This window comes from Python bivittatus, unplaced genomic scaffold (assembly GCF_059951505.1).
Source record: "Python bivittatus isolate LINGU-HERP-01145 unplaced genomic scaffold, Pbiv_v1 ctg000020_np1212, whole genome shotgun sequence".
Classification (NCBI taxonomy): domain Eukaryota; kingdom Metazoa; phylum Chordata; class Lepidosauria; order Squamata; family Pythonidae; genus Python; species Python bivittatus.
Window position 1 is genome coordinate 408,467 of NW_028277030.1, and position 26,362 is coordinate 434,828.

The following is a 26,362-nucleotide window of genomic DNA, read 5'->3' on the forward strand; positions in this document are numbered from 1 at the left end:
ACATGTACTGACTGTAATGGCAATGCTGTGAAGGATGTACATGTGGGCATTGGTCATAAAGTTATTTTTCAGCACTGTCATAACTTCAAACGATCGTTGAATGAATCGCTTGGTAAGCAAGGTCTACCTGTGCTGTAATTAACTGGTGTGGTCTCAGTTCCTTTGTTTCTAACCTTGCCAGCTCCTCACATAACCATGTGTCTGTTTTCTCTTTTCTCTCTGGAGCTTGAGATACCAGGATTTTCTTACCCTCCTGGCATGAAAAGCAGAAGGCCCTCCCTCTGCTTCCCTCTTTGTTTCAGTTAGGACTAACAAAGTCTCAACCTCTCCCTCCTCAGGAGGAATTGGGAAAGGGATATCCATTTCATGATGACTGGCAGCAGATGGTGAGTGCACCTTCCATCTCTGCTGTGTTCTGTTCAATAGCTCTTTCAGTCCAGAGATTTCTCCCACTGCTGTAAGTCTCCATTTGCTTTTAATATTTGCATGACCACCTGTCTTCCTCCTCCTCTCCCCGCCGCCCCAGTCTGAAGACAGTGGAAAAGATGGTAAAGATGGATTATGAGACCAATCAGTCTTGGATTTATGTGGCTTTTGCAAATGGAACTGTCATAAAACCAGTCATGGATGTCCTGCAGTTTCCTAAGATCGCTCAGTATCTTGGTAGCTTTTCTAGTGAACCAGATATTAGTTTGCCTCTCCTGCTGCTGCTTTCTCAGCTGAAAGCAAGATTCTCACAGAAGTGAGATTGGAAAAAGAAATACAGTTTAAACTATGGTACAGCTGTGGATGTAATGTTTGATTGTTGAGTAACTCAACTGCATTGTGATTTGTATACTCTACTTAAATATAAGCATACAGTAAATGAAAGTACTACTGTTGCTGTTTATTGAAACAGTAAATGATTAAGGATGCAGAAATTTCAGCAACTGGATTACTTGCACTTTTTGTGTGTGCTCCTTTGACTTCTGGTGGCTACATGTGGTTTTCTTGGCAACATTTTTTGGAAGTGGTTTGCCATTGCATTCTTTCTAAGGCTGAGACAGAGTGACTGGCCCAGAGTCACCCAGCTGGCTTTGATAGGACTAGAACTCAGTCTCCTGGTTCTAGCCAAGTGTCAGCTGTCATGTCTCCATGCAGTCTTCCCTTCTCCATGTTAAACACATCTAATGCCTCCAACTGTTCCTCATATCTTTAAAAATGTCAATCCCCTTAGCATTTTAGTTGCTGTTTGGACACAGTCTAGTTTGTCAGTATCCTTTCTAAAATTGCTGGCTCATGTTTAACTTGTGATCCATCAAGCCATCCATATTTTTTTTGCATGGTTTCTCCTAGTCAAATGAAAAGACTTTGCATTTGTCCTTGTTGAAATTCATCTTGTTGGTTTCTGTCCATTGTTCCAGATTGTCAAGATCCTCATGGAACTTGATGCTGTCCTCTAAGATGTTTGGTGCTCCCTTTATCTTTGCATCATCTGAAAGTTGCTCATCATATTTTCTAACCCCTTCATCCAAGTCAATTGTAAATACGTTGAACAGGACAGATCTTAGAATGAAATCCAGTGGTATGCCATTTGACACTGAGGCATTGGCATACACTCTTTGGCTACAAATGTTCTACCTGCTCTTGTATCTATTAATGGTAGTATAATCCAGCCCACATTTTGCCATCTTCTCTACTAGGATCTCTTGGGAATCTTTGCCAGATGCAGTCAGCATGCATTATGACTACATTATTCCTATGGTCAACTAAACTGGCCACTCTGAAAAAATATCAGGTTGGTTTTGCATGACTTATTCTTGATAAATCCATGCTGGTTCCTGCCAAATAATGCATTCTTTTCTAAATGCATACTGAACCATTGCTTAATAACTATTCCAGAGTTTGCCCATATTGATGTCAAGTTGACTGGTCCATTGTTTCCTTCCTTCCTTCCTTCCTTCCTTCCTTCCTTCCTTCCTTCCTTCCTTCCTTCCTTCCTTCCTTCCTTCCTTCCTTCCTTCCTTCCTTCCTTCCTTCCTTCCTTCCTGTTTGCTAGTATACTTCCCTGGTGGCTGCACCCTTCTTTTAGTTGCCTGTATAACTAATTCCCTCTTCCCTCTTAAAACTTAAGATCTGTCAAAAACTCTGTATGCTGTCTCATCAGTTTCCTAAGCTGATGTCCATTTTTTCTTCATTGGAGTGATGTGAAGTTGCATTTTCAGTTTCTTATTATTGAGAAGTTCCCAACCCTTCTGTGCTCCTGAACTGAATTATAGGTGAATTTAGGGGTAATTTATACAATGGTTATGGTATTGCTTCAAGGTAGCATTTGTTTACTCAGTTTTTCTATAGCATTATGGGAATGGTCAAAGGAAAGGTGAATTTTAACATCCAAAAGTTGAAAAACAGCTTTCTAAAAATCACGCTATATTGAGCACCCCTGTTTGAGATTAGATGATTGGAGAACCTTTCGTGGCTGAAAAAGTGAACAAGCAGACTTTCTGTGATTGGTCTTTGGTCTTTGTCCAGCTGTAAGCTTTTTTGGGATATATTTTGTTGACTGGCTGTTCTGTTACTTATTGTTTTCCTATTATGTTTTTAATCTGTCTGCCTGTCTTCCTTTCTTCTCATCCTCTGTCCCTCTTGGCTGCCATGATTGTAATCATTTTTGTGGGAACAGTAGAACAAAGAGTACTTGGATGACCCAGCATCCCTTGCTCTTTCCAGTGATATGGTATGCTTACTGTTAATTACATACTAAGAGCCTGAATGTAGATGAACCTTTCTTTATTCCGTGTGTTGTCCAAGTAGTTCAGGAAGGTTATTTTAAAAACTTTCTCTTCTAAAATGAGGGGAGGGGAGTTTAATTCAACCTGTATCAGAAATTTTTAGAAACACTTTAAAAATAATCTCTTTACCCAAGTATTTTGCTTGAGTCAACAAAATTTATCCTGAGTCAGGAAAGAAGCATGGCAATATAGGAGGGCAGAAAGGAAGTTCACTGACAATACTAAGTCTTCAGTTTCAGCATTTTAAAATGTATTTCTGCAGCGCACCACTAGACATAAGAATGCATTTAGTGCATACACACACACACCAGAACTCAACAAAACAACAAAAAATTGTATTTAGACAACCTTAACAATATTAGTAAGAAAGCAGAGAAGTGCATGCAGAGATATACTTTTGCACTGCAGTTGAAATCTTGACTCTTGGTGACATCACAGAAATATCCATGTTTTTTAATAGCGTAATTTTGCAGACATCTTTTATCTGCCACAACTGCTGCTTTCCTTTCAATACTCTACTTCCATATCCCCCATCAAGTCCAAAACAGTGGCAATTGGGACAAAACAGTAGTAGTACAGTTATTCATAGCTCTAGGAAGAGTTGGAGCATTTGAAATGATGATGCTTAGAACAAAACAGTTTTGTTCCCACTTTAGTAAAAACTAAATACATGCTTTTTTAAGGTTTAGCTCAATGTGGTTGTTTCATGGTTGGAATATTCAGAAGTTGAATTAACAGAGATCATGACAAAGAATGAGTTGCTTGCCTACAACTGTCAATAGCTATCCAACATCCCCGTTTGTGTCAATCATTCATGTATATTGGAGTGCTCCATTGGTTTAAGGACTTGATAAAAATGACAGTAAGTGCCTGATGTAAGAACATTAGAATGAGGTTTCTTGCCAAATTTCTTGAGCTGTAGAATATTTCTACATGGAAGCTCTCACTTGTGAGTGCATAGAGGACTTTCTGTTCCAGGTAAACAACCTGTTCTTATTTTCAGATATTCGGAACTGAAGTCATTACCACAGACTTCCCTCTTTCATTCATAACATTCTAACAGATCTACCAAAAGATAATTATGTAATTATCTATATGTTGGAAGATATTTAGATAATTTTTTGTATAAAACTAAAATGGCTGAGTTGTTATTTGGGGTGGTGAAATATCAATATTTCTTCACCCTTATTGCCTCTGCGGATAACCATCCAGCAGCCCTGTTTCAGGTGACCTGGTCCCTCCTGGGTGGGAGTGGTTCTGAGGTTCACCTACAGGGTCAATGTGAAGTGTATGCTAGGCATTTGACAGACAAAGTTGATCAGATCTGTTCTAAGTTGCACTCTGGCCTTGATGCAGGTCCTGTGGAGGTTACTGGTGATCTGGGGAGAGTTTGATCCTGTTGGGCCCGAGGAAGTGGACAGGGTCCTTGGGGCTGTTAATGCAGTGTGTTAGTTCCATGTCCCTCCTGGCTGGTTAAGGCACCCCAGGAAGGGACATGTAGTTGGGTTCTGGTGGTGATTAACTCTTCTTTGAGGGAGGGATAGTTCCGCCATCTCTTGAGAAGATGGTAGTTTGCCTTCTCCTCAAGGGGCCATCACTAGACCTCACCATACTGGACAATTTTCATCCAGTTTCCAACCTTCCTTTTTTAGGGAAGGTTGTAGAGAAGATGGTTGTATTAAACTTCAGAGGACTCTGGAAGAAGTGGACTACCTGGACCCCTTTCAGTCAGGGTCCAGGTATGGGTATGGAGCCAAGACAGCATTGATTGCACTCTTGATGACCTCTGGTGAAAGCAGGATGGGGTGCTGTGTCCATCCTTGCTCTTCCTGATCTCTCAGCGGCTTTGAATACCATTGACCAGGGTGTCCTTCTGGACTGGCTCTGGGAGTTGGGAGTGGGTGGCATGGTGTGCTGGTTCTCTACCTTCCTCCAGGGTTGATTCTAGTCGATGTTGATGGGGGGCAAGATCCAGCTGGTGGCCCCTCCTTTATGGAGTGCCTTAAGGCTTGGTACTGTCTCTCCTCCTGTACAACATCTTCGTGAAGCTGCTGGGTGAAGTCATCCAATGGTTTGGAGTGAGGTATCATTAGTATGCTGATGATAACCAGCTTTATATTTCCACCCCAGGCTGCCTGAGTGATGTTGTGGAGGTTCTGTCTCAGTGCCTGGACAGGCTTCAGCACAACTCACACAAGACTGAGTGGCTCTGGGTTTTTGCATCTCCTGGTTCTGGGGACCTTCCATCTGGTTTTGGATGACGTGGCACTGCCTCAGATAGACCCAGTGCGCAATCTGGGATTCCTCCTGGACTTGTGGCTCCTGCTTAAAGAGCAGGTAGCAGCTGTGGCTAGGAGGGACTTTGTACAGCTTAGAGCTATGCGTCAGTTGCCCTGTTCCTGGACTGGGGGGCCTTGCTGACAGTCACTCATGCCCTCATGATCTCTAAATTGGACTACTGCAATGTGCTTTACTTGGGGCGCCCCTTGAAGAGTATTTGGAAGGTTCAACTGGTGCAAAATGTGGCAGCATGGGCAGTTACTGGTGCCAGTTACTCAGCATATGTAACACTACTGCTCCTTGAGCTGTCTGGTGTGCTTCTGGGTACAGTTCAAGGTGCTGGTTGTCATCTTTAAAGCCCTTCATGGCTTAAGACCAAGTTACTTATGGGACCATCTCTCCTCAATTGTTTCTACCTGTCCTACCCAATCTGGCAGGAAAGGTATGCTCTGGGTACTGTTGGTTAGGGAGTGTTGGCTGGCAGGGCCCAGAAGGAGAGCCTCTTCTGTCATGGCACCTGCCCTTTGGAACATCATCCCCCTGATATTAGATTAGCCCCATCCCTCTTGGCCCTTCATAAGGCCTTGAAAACTTGGCTTTCTGCCCGACCCTGTCTCCTGGTTGTGTGGATGATAGGTTACATTATGCCTGACTGCTGTGTGCTTTTATTTGTTTTTATGTTGTGTATTTTGTGAATTTTATTTGTTTTATTGTAAGTTGTCTAGACTCACATAAAACCAAGATGGGAGGCTGTATAAATCAAATCAGTCAGTCATTCAGGTGTCCAAAGGATTTAATTGAAAGAGTGCCAGTGGTGTTGTTGGGGAGGTAGTCTGATGAAAGCAATGTGGTACTCCAAGCCCCATTGCTTTTATATATGCTTTATGATATCACATGCGTATCCAGAAGAGGTAGAACTTGCAGTCTTAAAAATGGCAGGACTCTGTGGATGTCCATGAACAGTGCAAAACAGCATTCCATTTGTGTTTCCCCTTTCTGTTCAAACTACTGATAAAACACATAGCAGGAGTAAATTAATTTCTAGCTAAGTTTTGCAGACATGATTAATAACTTATTTGTTGTATGTACTAATGTGAACAGTTCTCCTTCCATTTGTGATAAGATAATGTTTCAAAAGTACAAATGAGAACTTTTTTTCTGAACTCAGCTCTCTTGAGCTTATATGGAGGTTATGATCTAAGATTAATTTATGTTAAACTAATCAAATTCTACCCTTGTCTACTCTTCCTAGTTTTAGAGTTAAGGAATGATTTACAGGTATTAGTGGCAAGTGCTCATCTTTCACACTCAGACAAACTGGTAGCTGGCCTAGTTCTAGCTGATGATCCTTTGAATGCTTCCTGGACTTTGAACCATTCACCAACAAATGAGCCTACAGTAGTTCAAACGCTGCCTAATCCGTTTTAGGGTTACTAACCATCCTTTCTCTGAACTGAAACCAATAGCCTCTTTTCAACCACCAGTAGAGCTGTCTAATTCCATGTTAGCCATATTTAGATGCTTGTCATCACCTCCATTTTCAAGCTGTTTTTTCCCCAAGTATTTTTAAAGATTTCCCCCTTTGCCACTCCATATCTGCCGCCCCTCCTTCTATGTGAACTATTTTGTATTAGGATCTAAACGACAGTAACAAATTCTGTTAGCTCCTTATCAGCAAAGCAAGTACAAACTGTACTTTTCTACATGGTTGCATGGATATATACATACCTTTGAGAAACTATGGGTAAAAGCAGATACCTTGCACTCACTTTCCAGAATTGATGTATAATTTACTAACTTCAAACAAATTCTTTAGTTGCTATACAAAGTAAAATGCCTCAAGGTTGGTTAGAGTCTGATTAATCAAGCCTTATAAAATGTTTTTAACCAATAGAAATTTCATACCCTCCATGTTAGTTAGAAAGTTTGTATCCTCTCTAATCTCTGTTTCAGTCATAGTACCTATAAATCAAAATTTTGGGCTGCCGGAAGTCAAGTTATTCTACTGTCCTACCCTGGTATATTGAAAATCCCTAAGAGGGCTAGGAAAATTAATAGTTGTATACCACTGTCTTTGTGAGTTAAACCTAATTGAAATTAATTTAGAAACTGCATGTCGGCTTCGAGTTATATAGCACATCTAAGAAAACATCTTTATATTTCATAATCAGCTATAAGAAACTATTATTAGGTGACATATTATGGCACAGGGAAGAAGCAAAGACATCAGCCCATTTGATAATTCACAGGGTTGTAATCATTTCACCAGACAGAGATGTCAAAGCTTTTTAACTTTGTAGCAAATTTGATAAATATGATCAACATTACCAGGTGATGTTATTCAGATATTCATTAGCAATGATGCCAGCAGTAATTCTGAATTAAAAGTAGTCCTCTCTCATAATTCTAATCATTTTTCTGGGTTCATGGCTAGACTGTTTGTTTGTTTGTTTGTTTGTTTTAAATAAAGCCTTAGCCTCAAACTGTTAAGGATTTACACATTAATTCTGTTTAGATGAAAATATATGATTTATGATTCTTCTTAAATCATTATATTTCAATTTTTTGGTATATAGTTCAACATGTATTTGAACTTTGTTTTTCTATCCAGTACCAAACTAACATATTAACGTTGAACCACAAAGGGACTGATATGCATTTTAGTCTCTTCTACCATTTTGTACTTCCGCTTATTAAAGATGAAATCAGGCACTTAGTAAATACCTTCTGAAGAGTCCAGTACACTTGAAAGATAATATTTTGTTGGATTAAATGTATGTTGATATAAAAAGCTACATATGTAACATTCTTCAACGTGGTAAGCCAGTGATTTGTAAAAACAAGATGTTCCAACCCTTTATTCCACTTTTCTTGTAGATTACTCACATCTACATTAATATTAAAGAGGAACCATAGGTGTGGAATTATTTTTCCAAAAATTGTAACCAGACCTAATTGTATAGTCAATAAATGTTTTAACTGAGTATATTGCCATAGAGCATTTTCATTTTTTTAAATATAATTTTTATTGAAGAAATTTTTACAAGATAAAAACAATACAAATATTAGAAAAGAAACAAAATAAGAAAGAATAGTGAATAAGTAAGAAAGAAAATAGAAAAAGGAAAAGAAATAGAAAAGAAGAAGAAAGCAAAAAAGATAGGATTATAAAGAAGCAGCTTCCAATCTTTTTGACAGGAGTTATAAATGCATTTATATTTTACCCTCTGTCTCTAAGGTTACATCATAATTTCCTTCTTTCCATAAGCTACCTTTTCTAATCTTCAAACTCATAAATCACAAATTCATTTTTCTCTTTTTTCAGCAAAAAGTCCATAAGGGGTTTCCAGACACCGATAAATGTAGCTGTTGATCTTTCTTTAATCAAACAAGTTAATTTTGCCATCTCTACTAGTTCTGTCATCTTCACCAACCATTCCTCCATTGCAGATATTTCGGAGTCTTTCCATTTTTGCACATATAATAGTCTCACAGCAGTAATCATATATAAAAATAATCTTCCATGGCTCTTTTCTAATTGACTGTCCATTAATCCCAGCAAGAAAAGTTCTGGTTTTAGTTGAAAGTTGATCTTTAAAATTCTTTGTACCATTATATGTATTTGAACCCAGAAATTCCTGGCTTTTTTACAAGTCTACCAGGCATGATAAAATGATCCTTCATGTTGTCCACATTTCCAACATAAATCTGAAGTTCCTTCATACATTCTGGACAATTCCTCTGGAGTCACATATATCATTTTGTAAAAATTCTCTTTTTAGGTTATAACATGATTTTATGTGTTCTTCTCCTTTAATTGTAATATTTAATTCCCTCTAGTGTCCAATTTTTAAAATCTTATCTTACTTTTAAAAAAAAATCAAAACAAAAGCATTTTCCTATGGGAAATTCTTTATAATTAGTTCCAAAATCTTATTTCAAATTTATCTGGACCGTTGGTCTGTTTGTAACTTTCTAAAATCAGTTCTAAGCACCCTTTTGCTATTTATTCCCCCCCTCCATTTTTTTTAAGTTCTTAAACTTGTAGTTAAAGCTTTTTTTCACTAAGGATTGAAGGAAACTCGCCTGGTGCTATCAAACATGTTGGTCCAAAGGTTTCTAATAGCTGAAAAACAGTTAACAAGCATTTTCCAAAAATGATTAGAAAAGGGAGTATGCAAATTTAGAGTTCTTTCAAAGGTGCTGACTGTGGTTTGAGCAAGATGGCTATTCCTTCATCTCTCAGAGCTCTAAACCCCCCAGAGACCTTGTGAGGAGCAACTATCTGGAGCACTTGTGGGCGATCTCAGGTCCTCTCCTTGTCCAGAGAGATTCAAAGAGGCGGTCTACTTGCCCAGCTCTTCATTCTTTGCTGCGGTCGTCAGCTCCACTTTTCCAGAGTTGTTTTCAGTCTGCCATTTCTTCCTCCTGTTGTCAGTTTCTCATGAGAATATGGATCAGATTCAAACTTACTTCCTAACAATTTCCAACTATATGTTTTGCAACCTTTAATGCAGGAAATAGAATTTATTTTTGAGAAAACTAGAGCCAGTCACCCACCCGAACAACAAAGGAGACAGTTATTTAATAACTTCCTAAATGTGCTCATAAGATTTTAAGAAGAATCACTTAAAATTTCATGAATAAATGCAGTCAAGGATCAAACTGTAAATATGGCAAGTTAAAATCTCATTCTTCATGAGAAAGTTGTAGTTTAAAAAGAGAACACGTGGGCATCTGTCCACCCCACAAGCACTTTCTCTGTATCCTGTCAATCTGTTTAAAAAACTTGAACAGATATTAACATAGATATTGAAAACATGTCTTTGACTAGATATGACATTTTAACAACAGTTCTTCTCTCCAGGAACTTACAGGCAATTTAACAATCCATTAATATCAAGATTAGTCTGATATAAACAATTGGAAACAATTATCTTTACAAATATAGAGTTCTTATCAAGAATAATTAATTCTAAGGTATTTAAAGGAATTCAAGCTAAGATTTTCATAGATATTTGAGATCCTAAAGGAAATATTTGTTTAAAATTCTAGTTCATTAAATAATCTGAATGTTTATTAAATTCTTACTAAATCTGTAATTTTTGTTAGAGAACACAATCATCCAAAAGACATAAAATATTTAGGTTATAACAGCAATTTGTGTTTAATAGTGTCCACTTTAAAACTCAAAATGTCTTTCAGTTGTTTGAAACAGACCAAGTTTCAAAGGTCAAATTAAATATAAAAGAAGATAGACATATTTCATGAATTCCATAAAAGGTCTTGATGGGTGAAGAAAAAATTCTGTTTGTAATAACCTTGGCACATGATTTGGAATACCCTATTTTCTCCAGTTGATAATCATAAGAGGAAATGTATATTTAGCTGAGGTGTATTCAACAAATTTATTGCAAAGATATGGCATTCATTGAAATGAATGCTGCTAAACCTAGTAGCTTCTCTGATAGATAGTATATTTAATATATAATTTAATAATTTGATATTATTTGATGCTTAAAGCCTTTTTTTAAAAACCTGGGATGTGGTTTGTGTTCTGGACCTTATATTGGGAATTTTCTTCATTATTCTGGTGACCCTGATCAGTGGTTGATCATATCTCAGAAGAAACATTTCTGTCACAAAGGAATATTCTGTCTAATGATTTGTCAGTATACATGATCTTTCAGTTAGGCTAATATAATATGCAGTCATGGCTACAATTCTATAAATACTTACTTGGCAATAAGTCTGAGGGAAGCAAACATAGCACTAGGTTATTAAATATAATTTTTTTTCAGTTAATTCTTGGCATTGTCTGATCAGAGAACAATAATTAATCCCCTCTCACATTGTCTATGCATATGGAAGTACAGTGGGGCAAAAAAGTATTTAGTCAGCCACCAATTGTGCAAGTTCTCCCACTTAAAAAGATGAGAGAGGCCTGTAATTTTCATCATAGGTATACCTCAACTATGAGAGACAAAATGGGAAACAAAATCCAGAAAATCAACATTGTCTGATTTTTAAAGAATTTATTTGCAAATCATGGTAGAAAATAAGTATCTGGTCACCTACAAACAAGCAAGATGTCTGGCTCTCACAGACCTGTAACTACTTCTTTAAGAGGCTCCTCTGTCCTCCACTCGTTACCTGTAGTAATGGCACCTGTTTGACCTTGTTATCAGTATAAAAGACACCTGTCCACAACCTCAAACAGTCACACTCCAAACTCCATTATGGCCAAGGCCAAAGAGCTGTCGAAGGACACCAGAAACAAAATTGTAGACCTGCGCCAGGCTGGGAAGACTGAATCTGCAATAGGCAAGCAGCTTGATGTGAGGAAATCAACTGTGGGAGCAATAATTAGAAAATGGAAGACATACAAGACCACTGATAATCTCCCTTGATCTGGGGCTCCACGCAAGATCTTACCCCATGGGGTCAAAATGATCACAAGAATGGTGAGCAAAAATCCCAGAACCACATGGGGGGACCTAGTGAATGACCTGCAGAGAGCTGGGACCAAAGTAACAAAGGCTACCATCAGTAACGCACTATGCTGCCAGGGACTCAAATCCTGCAGTGCCAGACGTGTCCCCCTGCTTAAGCCAGTACATGTCTGGGCCTGTCTGAAGTTTGCTAGAGAGCATTTGGATGATCCAGAAGAGGATTGGGAGAATGTCATATGGTCAGATGAAACCAAAATAGAATGTTTTGGTCTAAACAACTCGTTGTGTTTGGAGGAGAGAGAATGCTGAGTTGTATCCAAAGAACACCATACCTACTGTGAAGCATGGGGGTGGAAACATCATGCTTTGGGGCTGTTTTTCTGCGAAGGGACCAGGACGACTGATCCGTGTAAAGGAAAGAATGAATGGGGCCATGTATCGTGAGATTTTGAGTGAACACCTCCTCCCATCAGCAAGGCCATTGAAGATGAAACGTGGCTGGCTCTTTCAGCATGACAATGATCCCAAACACACCGCCCGGGCAACGAAGGAGTGGCTTCGTAAGAAGCATTTCAAGGTCCTGGAGTGGCCTAGCCAGTCTCCAGATCTCAACCCCATGGAAAACCTTTGGAGGGAGTTGAAAGTCCGAGTTGCCCAGCGACAGCCCCAAAACATCACTGCTCTAGAGGAGATCTGCATGGAGGAATGGGCCAAAATACCAGCAACAGTGTGTGAAAACCTTGTGAAGACTTACAGAAAACGTTTGACCTCTGTCATTGCCAACAAAGGATATATAACAAAGTATTGAGATGAACTTTTGATATTGACCAAATACTTATTTTCCACCATGATTTGCAAATAAATTCTTTAAAAATCAGACAATGTGATTTTCTGGATTTTCCCCCCATTTTGTCTCTCATAGTTGAGGTATACCTATGATGAAAATTACAGGCCTCTCTCATCTTTTTAAGTGGGAGAACTTGCACAATTGGTGGCTGACTAAATACTTTTTTGCCCCACTGTATGTCTGAAGATAAGAAATCGACCAGATGCATGTAGGTTTTTACTGTGGACTAGAACCCTGTGGAAAATGAGTCACAAGGGATTGCAGCGATGGAGGCAGTAATACTGTCTTTTTCTTTCTTTCCACACATTATCATATTCTGCTATTAAGTGAATAAGACTTTGAAATTTCCACTTGTATTGTATTCATTTACCACTTGAGAACTCAAGATAGTGCAAAAGGCAATCTTCGCATCATTTTATTCTCAGTTCAACAACCCTGGGAGGTATAGCCAACCATTGAAGCTCTAGTGTTTGAATATAGACTTGAAGTTGGGTCTTCCCCATCCCAGTCCAAGAGCATAATGAAAGCATCACATTGACACTCTTTAATCCTCAACTTGATGACGTTCCAAGAATGGAAATTCTTTCACTTTCAGAGAAATTAAATTCACACTGAAATATTAAGTAAATCAAATGGGCTAATCCACTTGTCTGAATTTAATTTGATGTACCTTCACTTCAGTATATGTGAAAGAGAGCATAGATTTTTTGTTTTGATTTAAGAGAATAAGTGAGCTTGATAGATCTTACTTCTTGAACGGATACAGGTTGAGGCACTTTTTCAGGTATTGAGTTCACTAATTATTTAGAACTATAAACATAATCACTAATGGGTTAAACTAATTGCCATATGCTTCACTAGCTGCTTTCATATTGATGACAAGAATATGCCAACAACTAGCAGAAAATAATAATCTGAATAAGAAGCTACCAGTGTGTGACCTATTGGAACAGACTTGTTCTTGTCCAGGAATAATTGTAGTTCATGAAGCACTGAAATTGGCTATAAACTTTCTGAGTCCTCAAGACTACTTGCCATTATAGTGACAAAGATTAATCTTGGAGTGTTTGTAGGATTTAAGTTTTATTTCATTAGTTCTGATTCAGCCTGTTGCAGTCTAACAATGATCCTGGTGACAGGAGAAACAGAGAAGGAAACCTGTTTTATCTGAGTGCTAAAGTATCTCCATAGAATAATAAAATGGAAAACAATAGTAATGCATAGCCACACACTGGGGAGGATAACCAACATGAAACAATTATGACAATCAGAAATAAATTATGAGGGAATAAATCATTATGCTCTGTCCCAGGTCCTGCTGGAAGAGTCAAGCTTTCATAGCTTTATGAATTGGGTTGGGGCCGTACAAACCTCAAGAGACTGCTATTTCACAGGGCAGATTGTAGTTAGCGATTTTCTAAGTAATATATCCTCAGATATTGTTAAAGTAAATAGTATTTTTTGTTTTGTCTAACATATGCTGTAGTATTTCCATTTCTGTAACAGTGAGAAACCATTTCCATAATGCATATTTTGCTTTATAAAATTAGGCTTTTAAAAATAAAAATTAGAAGCTCAAGCTATTACATGCTTTAAACTTAACCAATTTTACCATTCTTTTTCAAATATTTGGATACAAATGGAAAGTTAATATTTGTCATATAATTAAGAAGAAAAAAATAGGAAATGTGTTCCCTTACTAGGTTGAACTATAAAGGTATGCTGAAATATGGCTTTCTATATTGTCTGTCTTATTGCATTCAGTAAAAAGCTTAATACTTTGATTATCATAGCATTTTTCAAGCACATCAGAGCAACTTTTTTTTCAAGTAAAGCCTTGATTTCTCTAACCGATTTTTTTGTGTGACAGGTGGGAGATTCAAGAAGGAAATAGTAGTTGATGGACAGAGTTACCTGTTGCTGATTAGAGATGAAGGAGGTCCTCCTGAGGCACAGGTGAATATTATATTTAATTATTTTAATAAACTAAAATCTGGAGACAAATCCAATGGGTTACATTATTTCCAACAGAAAATAATGAAGGAAGATATTTCAGTGATTTCCTTTTCAGGCCTCAGCACCATATCTGTCTCATCTATTCAGAACAAATTATAAGAAAGAAGAAAGGGGGAATTGGAAACAAAAAAAAATTCTTCTCTTACCTATACTAGTTGGACTTGGATATGTCTGAATCCAAGCCAGTATATAAAAACACAGTTTTTTCACCTGTGTATTAGAATATAGATTAAATTCGTAGGATGAGTAATTTTTTTTTAAATTGTGCCTTCAAGTCATTGTTGACTTCTGGCCACTGCCTGGACTAGTCCCTGCAGTTTTCTTGGCAAGATTTTGGAAGTGTTTTGCCATTGCCTCCTTCCTAGGGCTGAAAGGGTGTGACTGGCCCAAGGTTACCCAGCTGGCTTTGTGCCTAAGGTGGGACTAGAAATCCCAATCTCCCAGTTTCTAGCCTGGTGCCTTAGTTAAGTTACTACACCAAATTGGCTCTCAGGGTGAGTAATACCTTTACAGAAATTGAATGTTGTATGATCAACTATTTGAATAACCATGCTATTTTTAAGCTATTGATTACCAGTTTTTGACTCCATGATAATAGACTAATTGATATAATTAAATGCTCTAATTCTTTTAATTAGTTAATGCTTCCTCAGCAGATAATGTTTATCAATTCCAAAGAGAAATATAGATCCCCCTCCTTTTAAAAAATTATAAATTGCATTTTATTACAACTTGTCTGGGGAGATAGAGGTTTAAATTTTTTTTTAATTTGCCTTATATAATTACCAAGGGCCTTCATTAAAATTCAGAAATAGAATGGAGAGAACATGAATTGAGATTAGCTTTCTCTTCTCTTTTGTGATGACAGTGACCCCTTTATGTAAAGAGGTAGGGAGCAGGCAAGCAGTTGTTAAGTGTCAGTGAGCAAGCACTGGACACAGAACTTTAAAACAACTAGTTTCCTTTGAAACTTCAATTTTCAAGCTATTAAATTATAATATCCAACTAAATAGACAAGCTGTGTTGGCAGCATCAACATACTTTTTCTCTCCCCAGTGGGCAAATCTGGAACACTAGCCTTAGCTGAGGAAGTTTAGATAGTCTTTTTCCTTGACAGTATCTAGCTCCTTTGCTTTTCAGCTGGTATTCCTGTTTGAGAGAACCATTTAGTTGTCCATGAGGGAGATGAGCTGTTTCAAGCCCCAGTCTCTTTAAAGCTAAATAGAGAAGTCCTGAGCAGTTTCTTTGGCCTTATTTCTCTTGGCCATCAGCCTGTATTGGCCTCCCTCAGCCTTCCTTTTCCTCTCTCCTTACAGCCTTTCAGCTCATCAGGCTCTGAGTTGGAAAATGCTTGCTCCCTGATAAGGCTTATTTTCCCTTTACCACAATGACAAATTTTAAATCCAATCTATTTATTTCTTGTTTTAAGTGAATGGGTTGGTTAGAAGAGAATGGTTTAATAAAAACAAATCCATACTATCAGAAAGCAAATGCACTGAATGGCAGTTGTAAGCTTTGGAGGAGTAACCTTCTGGAGGTGGGGGTATTGGATAGATGTGAATATTTATGTGATTAAACTTTTACTAATGAAGGTTGGTGAGAATGAGAGCACCCGTAGTTGGGTAAAAAGTTTGCCCTATAAAGCAACTTATTGTGAAAAAAAGTGGTGAACTCAAGAGTAACAAAAAGCAATTACATTAATTGTATTCAGTTTGAGGTAAATTGTCATGCACTTAACAATAGGAAAATTTATAAGCTGTGAAAAAAGGGTGAAAATTCCAGTGCCAGTTAGTGTCACATTTTGGTACAATGTGAAATAAAAATCCTAGTTACAAAAGTATATGATAAATAAAAAAATACAAGTAAATAAAAAGCTGGAATAGGGCTTTTTGGTTGACTAGTAGCACTTACCTAAAATAGGCATCTACTGATGCTTTTGATCACCTTGATTCTTTTCATAGACTTTCTTTGAGAACCAAGCTTTACTGCTTCATGAAGTGCACTTGCAGGTCACATTGCTAACTGAAACAGGCTATCAGGTGTGAAAAATTGAATAAAGTTGACAGTGATGATTTCACAAACAAGTTTCCTTGGATAAAATAAATAAATGTACACCAAAGTTTCGATGTTATTCATGTTCATGTTACATGAACATGGTAGGTACTTAAATACATATACTATGTCAACTGTAATTCTTCTATCTTCTCTACATAAGGTAAATATTTAAAATATGTTTGGATGAGTTCCTCTGGTGATTAACATTTTATAATCTCACTGTTTGAAGGGCATAGATATCATATATCTGAGAGCTGATTGTGTTTATAGACAGGTTTTCATTAGGTATTTTCAAAAGTTGAAGTATATATATGGAAGAGTTTGTGGAATCCAGAAAATAGCTGAACATACTGATGAATAGTTAGAAAATATTAGAATAATGGAAAAGAGGAAGAAGAAACCAAATAATATGTATATGGGATATAGGGATGCATAGCAGTTCAGAATAGCGAACAGATAGAGCTCTACAGAAATACAACATTCAAGCCTTGCATATATTCAGCAACAGCAGACATGACTGATTCACAAACACATTGCAAATTGAGTCTGATGTTTCTCAGTGCATTGTAGTACCAGATCTGCTTGAAGCAAATAGCTTTGGTTCTGCCAGAAGTGTCTTCAGTGCCTGCATATCCATGTTCAGTTGATGAGGGGAGGTCCTCAGAGCTGCCATACTAAGCTTGTAATGGTCATAGCCCCCTATGTTTTAAGCAGTCAGTTCAGAAAGTTGTCTATGAAATTCTTATAGTAGTGTAATTTGTTAACCAAATATCAATTGGAGGATAACCTGATACTCATTTAGATCCTAGATTGGGTGACTTGATTTTGGCATCAGATTTCTTCTCTTAAGGGTTTATTTTAATTTTTTTCCCTACAGTTTGCCATGTGGGTGGATGCTGTTATCTTTGTCTTCAGCCTTGAGGATGAAATTAGTTTCCAGACAGTGTACCATTACTATAGCCGTATGGCAAACTATCGTAATGCTAATGAAATCCCAATGGTACTAGTAGGAACTCAGGGTAAGCGGTAATTCTTATACCATATTTATTTCTTGAAAAACTTTCATTTACGTGCTTGGTTCTTTTCTTTATAAAGCTTAAGAACAGTGTTCATCTCTTTATCACTGTTGGTAAGTACCTGTAAAGCTTTGCAAATCATTCAGAAGAGATGATTTTAAAAGTGCATACAGAGCTTTTGAATAGGTGAAGTACCAGTGTCTTTTTTCCAGACTTGCATGGCTCTTTTGGAAATAGTTCCTGACTGCCTTCACATGGGTGTGCGTGCACAGTTACTTCACCTTGCAATTTTCACATATCACCAGTATACTTTTCTTTTCATATCACTCTAGCAAATCCATGAATACTGTTTGGCCATTGTTTTGTAACATAGAAACAAAGTTTTCATTAGTTACTTCAGTCAGCTATTTTAATTACACTAATATCTTGATTCTGATTTGATAACTTCAGATCTTGTTAAAGTCTCAATAGAACACATGCGGGTGAATTTTCTTTTCTCATATTTAGAAATTTGGAAGTGAATTGTATTGCTGCAAGCTTTGTAAGTTTCACTGCAAAAGCTGACATCAGCATCTTATCTAAAATCTGTGATGGATTAAGGCAAGATTTTAGTCCGTTATACTGGCTTGGATGCAAAATTCTGACTATGCCAGTGGGCAGAACTTCCCATCTACTCATCTTCAGTCCCACTATGAAAAACATTTAAAGTCATTGGAGGAATTCACAGCTTTTTTGTAGACAAGATGGATAGTTCTTGTGGGAACTATTCATGGGAAATTTGTAAATACTTCAAAATATCTTCATCCTTTGTTGCTTGCACACAACACATTCTTATCCTACCATCTTGTCAGAGAAATATGATGGATTTCCCCCACTTTTCTGGACTTGCCAGGAAATCATCAGTAGCAGTTGTTCCATATTTTATCACCTCATGAGCAGAAGTGATGAAATAAAAATTAAAATTGTGAAGTAATATGTACCAATAGAAGAGAACATACGTAGTTCAGGGTTGAACTGTGGAGTCTTTGGAGTTCTCTGAGCTGGTTGTTTTCTTGCAAACATTTTGTCACCTGGCTAGGTAATATCTTCAGTGCCAGAAGGGAGTGGGGTTTGCTCTCTGTTTATATACAGTAGTTTGCCCTGTCAGTAGGGTGTGTGTGTGTGTGTGTGTGTGTGTGTGTGGATTTTTCCTTGGTAGTTCCTTGATTAAGCTGTTGTTTATTGCTTGATTGAGTTGGTAGTTCCTTGATTAGGGTATTGTTTACTGCTTGATTGTTTGTCTGGTGTTAATCCTGGCATTAATCTCTGTAAAAATGCTGACAGAATCCATGTGTTCTGAGATTCAGGAGTTTTCATTGTGTCTTCTGACTGCTAGTTGGTGTTCATGGATGCGCTCTGCTAGCCTTCTGCCTGTGGCATCCTTGAACACCAACTAGCAGTCAGAAGACATGATGAAAACTCCTGAATCTCCCAACACGTGGACAGAATTAGCCACAGTTTCAGCTGGGAAACTGTCAGCATCTTAGACCAAGCCAAATCCAAAAATGCAAGGGAATTCCTGGAAGCTTGGTATTCAGATAAGTCAGCCATCAACAGGCACATAGAGTTAACAACATCTACACACTATTCAAAATAGACAATAAAAAGGAAACAAAAAGACCAGAACATCTCCTTGCCAGCAATCAGGACCCAGATAAGCAGAGATTAATGCCAGGATTAACACCAGACAAACAAGCAGTAAACAACAGCCTAATCAAGGAACTTCCAAGGAGAAAACCACACCCCCACCAACACTGACAGGGCAAACTACTGTATATAAACAGAGAGTAAACCCCACTCCCTTCTAGCCCTGAAGATGTTACCTAGTTGGGTAATGAAACGTTTGCAAGAAAACAGCCAAGCTCAGAGAACCCCAAGGACTCCAAAGTAATATATATATTTACTAGTGATAAAAATAATACTGTTGTTCAGTTTATACCCCACCTTTCTGTCTGTAGGAATTTGGCCAATCAAACTGTGAAGTGTTTTCATATTCCAAATACAGGCAGTCCCTGGGTTAAGAATGATTTCCATTCTTAAGTCTGTCTTTAACTTGAATTTATATGTAAATTGGAATTCGTACTTAGAACAGGTTGCCTGTTACTAGAAATGGTGGAAATGTTGTTCTCCCTTGAGCTGATGAACTGCTGAAGCCTCACGAGGTTTTCATGAACTGCTGAAAACAGGCTATATATTAGAAAGGTGCAGCTTCATATTCTACTTGGTGAATTTACAGTTTGGAGTGGGTGTACTTTATCCATCACAGATTGTTAGTACAGGTAGTCCCCAGTTTAAGAACGAGTTCCATTCCCAAGGTCTGTCCTTAAGTCAAATTTGTATGTAAGCCAGAACAGTATTATTGTATAATACTGTGTAAGTAGTATTGTGTAATGAACTTGAACCATTGTGTATTTAACTCGAATCATTGTGTATTTAACTTGAATTTTGCTACAGTAGGCTCCGTTCTTAAGTATGGGTCATCTATAACCCGGGTGTTCTTAACACAGGGACTATGTGTATGTCAGTTGCTGGTCAGCGACCAAAATAAAGAGACTTGACTTTGTATGACCTGAGGCCTCATAGAACTAAGACAGTTTTATTGTTATATATACATACAGGTGAAACTCGAAAAATTAGAATATCGTGCAAATGTTCATTTATGTCAGTATGGCAACTCAAAAGGTGAAACCAATATATGAGATAGACGCATTACATGCAAAGCGAGATACGTCAAGCCTTACTTTGGTATAATTGTGATGATTATGGCGTACAGCTTATGAAAACCCCAAATTCACAATCTCAGAAAATTAGAATAGTGTGAAAAGGTTCAATATTCTAGGCTCAAAGTGTCCCACTCTAATCAGCTAATGAATCCATAACACCTGCAAAGGGTTCCTGAGCCTTTAAATGGTCTCTCAGGCTGGTTCAGTAGGAATCACAAGCATGGGAAAGACTGCTGACCTGACAGTTGTGCAGAAAACATCATTGACGCTCTCCATAAGGAGGGAAAGCCCAAAAGGTAGCTGCAAAAGAAGTTGGATGTTCCCAAAGTGCTGTATCAAAGCACATCAATAGAAGGTTATGTGGAAGGGAAAAGTATGGTAGAAAAAGGTGCACAAGCAGCAGGGATGACCTCAGCCTGGAGAGGATTGTCAGGAAAAGGCCATTCAAAAGTGTTGGGGACTTTCACAAGGAGTGGACTGAGGCTGGAGTTAGTGCATCAAGAGCCACCACACACAGACAGATCCTGGACATGGGCTTCAAATGTCGTATTCCTCTTGTCAAGCCGCTCCTGAACAACAAACAACGTCAGAAGCGGGCTACAGAAAAAAAGAACTGGTCTGTTGCCCAGTGGTCCAAAGTCCTCTTTTCTGAAAAGAGCAACTTTTGCATCTCATTTGGGAACCAAGGACCCAGAGTCTGGAGGAAGAATGGAGAGGCACACAATGCACAATGCTTGAAGTCCAGTGTGAAGTTTCCACAGTCTGTGTTGATTTGGGAAGCCATGTCATCTGCTGGTGTTGGTCCACTGTGCTTCATTAAGTCCAGGGTCAATGCAGCCGTCTACCAGGAGATTTTGGAGCACTTCATGCTTCCTTCCGCAGACGAGCTTTATGGGGATGCTGACTTCATTTTCCAGCAGGACCTGGCACCTGCCCACACTGCCAAAAGTACCAAAACCTGGTTCAATGACCATGGGATTACTGTGCTTGATTGGCCAGCAAACTCGCCTGACCTGAACCCCATAGAGAATCTATGGGGCATTCCCAAGAGAAAGATGAGGGACATGAGACCGAACAATGCAGCGGAGCTGAAGGCCGCTATTGAAGCATCCTGGTCTTCCATAACACCTCAGCAGTGCCACAGGCTGATAGCATCCATGCCATGCCGCACTGCGGCAGTCATTGCTGCAAAAGGGGCCCAAACCAAGTACTGAGTACATACTGTATGCATGCTTATACTTTGCAGAGGTCCCATATTGTTCTATTTCCAATCCTTGTGTTATTGATGTCATGTAACATTCTAATTTTCTGAGATTGTGAATTTGGGGTTTTCATAAGCTGTACGGCATAATCATCACAATTATACCAACGTAAGGCTTGACATATCTCGCTTTGCATGTAATGCGTCTATCTCATACAGTCAGGTCCAGAAATATTGGGACATCGACACAATTCTAACATCTTTGGTTCTATACACCACCACAATGGATTTGGAATGAAACAAACACAATGTGCTTTAACTGCAGACTATCAGCTTTAATTTGAGGGTATGTACATCCAACTCAGGTGAACAGTGTAGGAATTATGCACCTACACAGGTGCCTCCCACTTGTTTGCATATGTGCCTCCCACTTGTTAACGGACCAAAAGTAATGGGACAGAATAATAATCATAAATCAAACTTTCCCTTTTTAATACTTGGTTGCAAATCCGTTGCAGTCAATCACAGCCTGAAGCCTGGAATGCATAGACATCACCAGACGCTGGGTTTCATCCCTGGTGATGCTCTGCCAGGCCTCTACTGCAACTGTCTTCAGTTTCTGCTTGTTCCTGGGGCATTTTCCCTTCAGTTTTGTCTTCAGCAAGTGAAATGCATGCTCAATGGGATTCAGGTCAAGTGATTGACTTGGCCATTGCATAACATTCCACTTCTGTCCCTTCAAAAACTCTTTGGTTGCTTTTGCAGTATGCTTTGGGTCATTGTCCATCTGTACTGTGAAGCGCCGTCCAATGAGTTCCGCAGCATTTGGCTGAATGTGAGCAGATAATATTGCCCGAAACACTGCAGAATTCATCCTGCTGCTTTTGTCAGCAGTCACATCATCAATAAATACAAGAGAACCAGTTCCATTGGCAGCCATACATGCCCACGCCATGACACTACCACCACCATGCTTCACTGATGAGGTGGTATGCTTAGGATCATGAGCAGTTCCTTTCCTTCTCCATACTCTTCTCTTCCCATCACTCTGGTACAAGTTGATCGTGGTCTCATCTGTCCATAGGATGTTGTTCCAGAACTGTGAAGGCTTTTTTAGATTTCGTTTGGCAAACTCTAATCTGGCCTTCCTGTTTTTGAGGCTCACCAATGGTTTACATCTTGTGGTGAACCCTCTGTATTCACTCTGGTGAAGTCTTCTTTTGACTGTTGACTTTGACACACATACACCTACCTCCTGGAGAGTGTTCTTGATCTGGCCAACTGTTGTGAAGGATGTTTTCTTCACCAAGGAAAGGATTCTTCGGTCATCCACCACAGTTGTTTTCCATTGTCTCCAGGGTCTTTTGGTGTTGCTGAGCTCACTGGTGCATTCCTTCTTTATGAGAATGTTCCAAACAGTTGTTTTGGCCATGCCTAATGTTCTTGCTATCCCTCTGATGGGTTTGTTTTGTTTCTTCAGCCTAATGATGGCTTGCTTCACTGATAGTGACAGCTCTTTGGATCTCATCTTGAGAGTTGACAGCAACAGATTCCACATGCAAATAGCACACTTGAAATGAACTCTGGGCCTTTTATCTGCACATTGTAATTGGGGTACTATCACACACCTGGCCATGGAACAGCTGAGAAGCCACTTGTCCCATTACTTTTGGTCCCTTAACAAGTGGGGGGGCACATATGCAAACTGTTGTAATTCCTACACCGTTTACCTGAGTTGGATGTACATACCCTCAAATTAAAGCTGACAGTCTGCAGTTAAGGCACATTGTGTTTGTTTCATTCCAAATCCATTGTGGTGGTGTATAGAGCCAAAGTTGTTAGAATTGTGTCGATGTCCCAATATTTCTGGACCTGACTGTATATTGGTTTCACCTTTTGAGTTGCCATACTGACATAAATGAACATTTGCACGATATTCTAATTTTTTGAGTTTCACCTGTATATGTATAAGATTTATAAACTGCTTCATTCCAAAGGCTGTAATATAGAATAAAAACAAAATAATACACAATAAGAAAGCATTTGTCATAGATCTCCAGAGGGTTTCCAGAAAAGGCAAGTTTGGTAGTGGGGCCATTCTTGCCTCATGGAGAGAAGCTACTCCAAAGGAAGAAGCAGCTACCAAGAATGCTCACCTCCTTGCTCCCTGCTGTTGTATTTCTTGATAAGTGGGATCCTTCAGCAGGTATTTTATTCACCTGGATCAGTGAGCAGAGTTTACTTGGCAATAGGCATATAGGACTTTAAAGGTAGTTAACCAAGCACCTTGAATTGCAGTTGGAAACAAACCAGCAGGTCTTGTAGCAGAAGTGTTGTGACAATATCATGCTTCTTTGGTAAGCACGTGAACACATGCATTTTGCACAAGCTGGAGTTTCTGGGTGGTCTTCAAGGGCAGTCCTATGTAGAACAAATTGTAGTAAACGAAAATGCAGTTATATTTTGGTTAATCTACATACAGAAAGTGACCCCTTGAATTTGTTGCTGATAATCCCTAGTTATGCACCAATTAACTATTAATCAAACAATTGTGATACTCCAATTAATAACCTTCATCAATTAGGTGGCCATATTGGAGCCATATCATCCTGGAGAAGGCCTATCTATGTGATTGTTAAAAGTCAACACCAACTCGATGGCCCATATGTGTAAGGTGCAGACTATTCCAACTACTATTTTATTATTTAATTTTCAGTTTTTACTGTTGGCATTTAAAATCACTTTTAAATTCGAGGGCAATACATCTTTAAAGAAGAGCTGGGATACTGATTTGCTTGTCTTGAGACATTTTCCCTACAAAACCACCTTTAGAAGCTGAGTCCTAACGTTATGCCTGGAAATAAAAATATACTGGTCAATATGCTTCTTGGTGCTTGTCATGTGCCTTACCTAAGTGTAGTTTCTAAGATGATGATAATTATAATAGTAGTAGTAATAAGCCAGGTTATTTGAGGGACCACTTCTTCCCAATTACATCTGCCCATCCCATCAGGTTCAGCAGAAGAGGTATGTTACAGGTCCCATCTGCTAAGGAGATATACCTGGTGGGACCCAGGAGGCAGGCCTTTTCCACCATGGCACCTGCCTTGTGGAACATCATCCCCCCAAGGTGAGACTGGCCCCATCCTTGATGTCCTTCTGGAAGTCACTCAAAACTTGGCTGTGTCATGCTTGGGGGTCTCAAGGAAATAGCAATTTAATGAGGTAGCTACATTGTTTGTAATATCTAATGCTCTCTCCTGACTGATGATTTTAATGTTTTTTGATAATGTTTTTTAATACTGTCATTTTAAGGTTTTTTTTTATTGTACACTATCCAGAGTCACATCTTGTGAGATGGGTGGCTGTATACAATACTGGGCAAAAGTTTTAGGCAGGTGTGAAAAAATGCTGTAAAGTAAGAATGCTTTCAAAAATATATATTGTAATTATTTATGTTTATCAATTACAAAATGCAAAGTAAGCAAACAGAATAAAAATCTAAATCAAATCAATATTTGGTGTGACACCCTTTGCCTTCAAAACAGCATCAATTCTTCTAGGTACGCTTGCACAGAGTTTTTGAAGGAATTTGGCAGGTAGGTTGTTCCAAACATCTTGGAGAACTAACCACAGATTTCCTGTGGATGTAGTCTGCCTCAAATCCTTCTGTGTCTTCATGTAATCCCGGACAGCCTTGATGATGTTGAGATCAGGGTTCTGTGGGGGCCAAACTATCACTTCCAGGACTCCTTGTTCTTCCTTACGCTGAAGATAGTTCTTAATGATATTGGCTGTATGTTTGGGGTTGTTGTCCTGCTGCAGAATAAACTTGGGGCCAATCACACGCCTCCCTGATGGTATGGCAGGATGGATAAGTATCTGCTTGTATTTCTCAGCATTGAGGACACCATTGATCCTGATCAAATCTCCAACTCCATTTGCAGAAATGCAACCCCAAACTTGCAAGGAACCTCCACCACGCTTCACTGTTGCCTGCAGACACTCATTCTTGTACCGCTCTCCAGCCTTCGGCGAACAAACTGCCTCCTGCTACAGCCAAATATTTCAAATTTTGACTCATCAGTCCAGAGCACCTGGTGCCATTTTTCTGCACCCCAGTTCCTATGTTTTCGTGCATAGTTGAGTCGCTTAGCCTTATCGGAGGTTTGGCTTTTTGGCCACAATTCTTCCACGAAGACCACTTCTGGCCAGACTTCTCCAGACAGTAGATGGGTGTACCTGGGTCCCACTCGTTTCTGCCAGTTCTGTGCTGATGGCACTGCTGGACATCTTCCCATGTCAAAGGGAAGTAAGCGTGATGTGTCTTCCATCTGCTGCATTAAGTTTCCTTGGCCGACCACTGCGTCTACGGTCCTCAACATTGCCCATTTCTTTGTGCTGCTTCAAAAGAGCTTGAACAGCACATCTTGAAACACCAGTCTGCTTTGAAATGTTTGCCTGGGAGAGACCTTGCTGATGCAGTATAACTACCTTGTATCTTGTTGGTGTGCTCAGTCTTGCCGTGGTATATGACCTGTGACATGAAACTGCCTTCCATGACCTCACCTTAGTAGCAGAGTTTGGCTGTTCCTCACCCAGTTTTAAGCCTCCTAGACAGCTGTTTCTGTTTCAGTTAATGACTGTGTTTCAACCTACATATCAAATTGATGATCATTAGCACCTGCTTGGTATAATTGGTTAATAATACACCTGACTCTAATCCTGCAAGATCCCTGACTTTGTGCAAGTGTACAAAGTGTGCAAGTGTAAGAATTGATGCTGTTTTGAAGGCAAAGGGTAGTCACACCAAATATTGATTTGATTTAGATTTTTCTTCTGTTCGCTCACTTTGCATTTTGTAAATTGATAGACATAAACAATTACAATATATATTTTTGAAAGCATTCTTACTTTACAGCATTTTTTCACACCTGCCTAAAATTTTTGCACAGTACTGTA

At 38.8% G+C, this 26,362-nt stretch overlaps 1 protein-coding gene across 2 annotated transcripts in view; it reads left to right on the forward strand.

The window, feature by feature from the left end:
* The window catches only part of AGAP1 (ArfGAP with GTPase domain, ankyrin repeat and PH domain 1), a 428,513-nt gene that overhangs the window by 54,983 nt on the left and 347,168 nt on the right, over window positions 1-26,362 (forward strand). For both annotated transcript variants that reach the window (XM_088132847.1, XM_088132845.1), the window contains exons 4-5: window positions 14,221-14,306; window positions 17,299-17,440. In XM_088132847.1, the coding sequence (XP_087988973.1) occupies window positions 14,221-14,306; window positions 17,299-17,440 (228 nt within the window). The remainder of the gene's footprint in view (window positions 1-14,220; window positions 14,307-17,298; window positions 17,441-26,362) is intronic.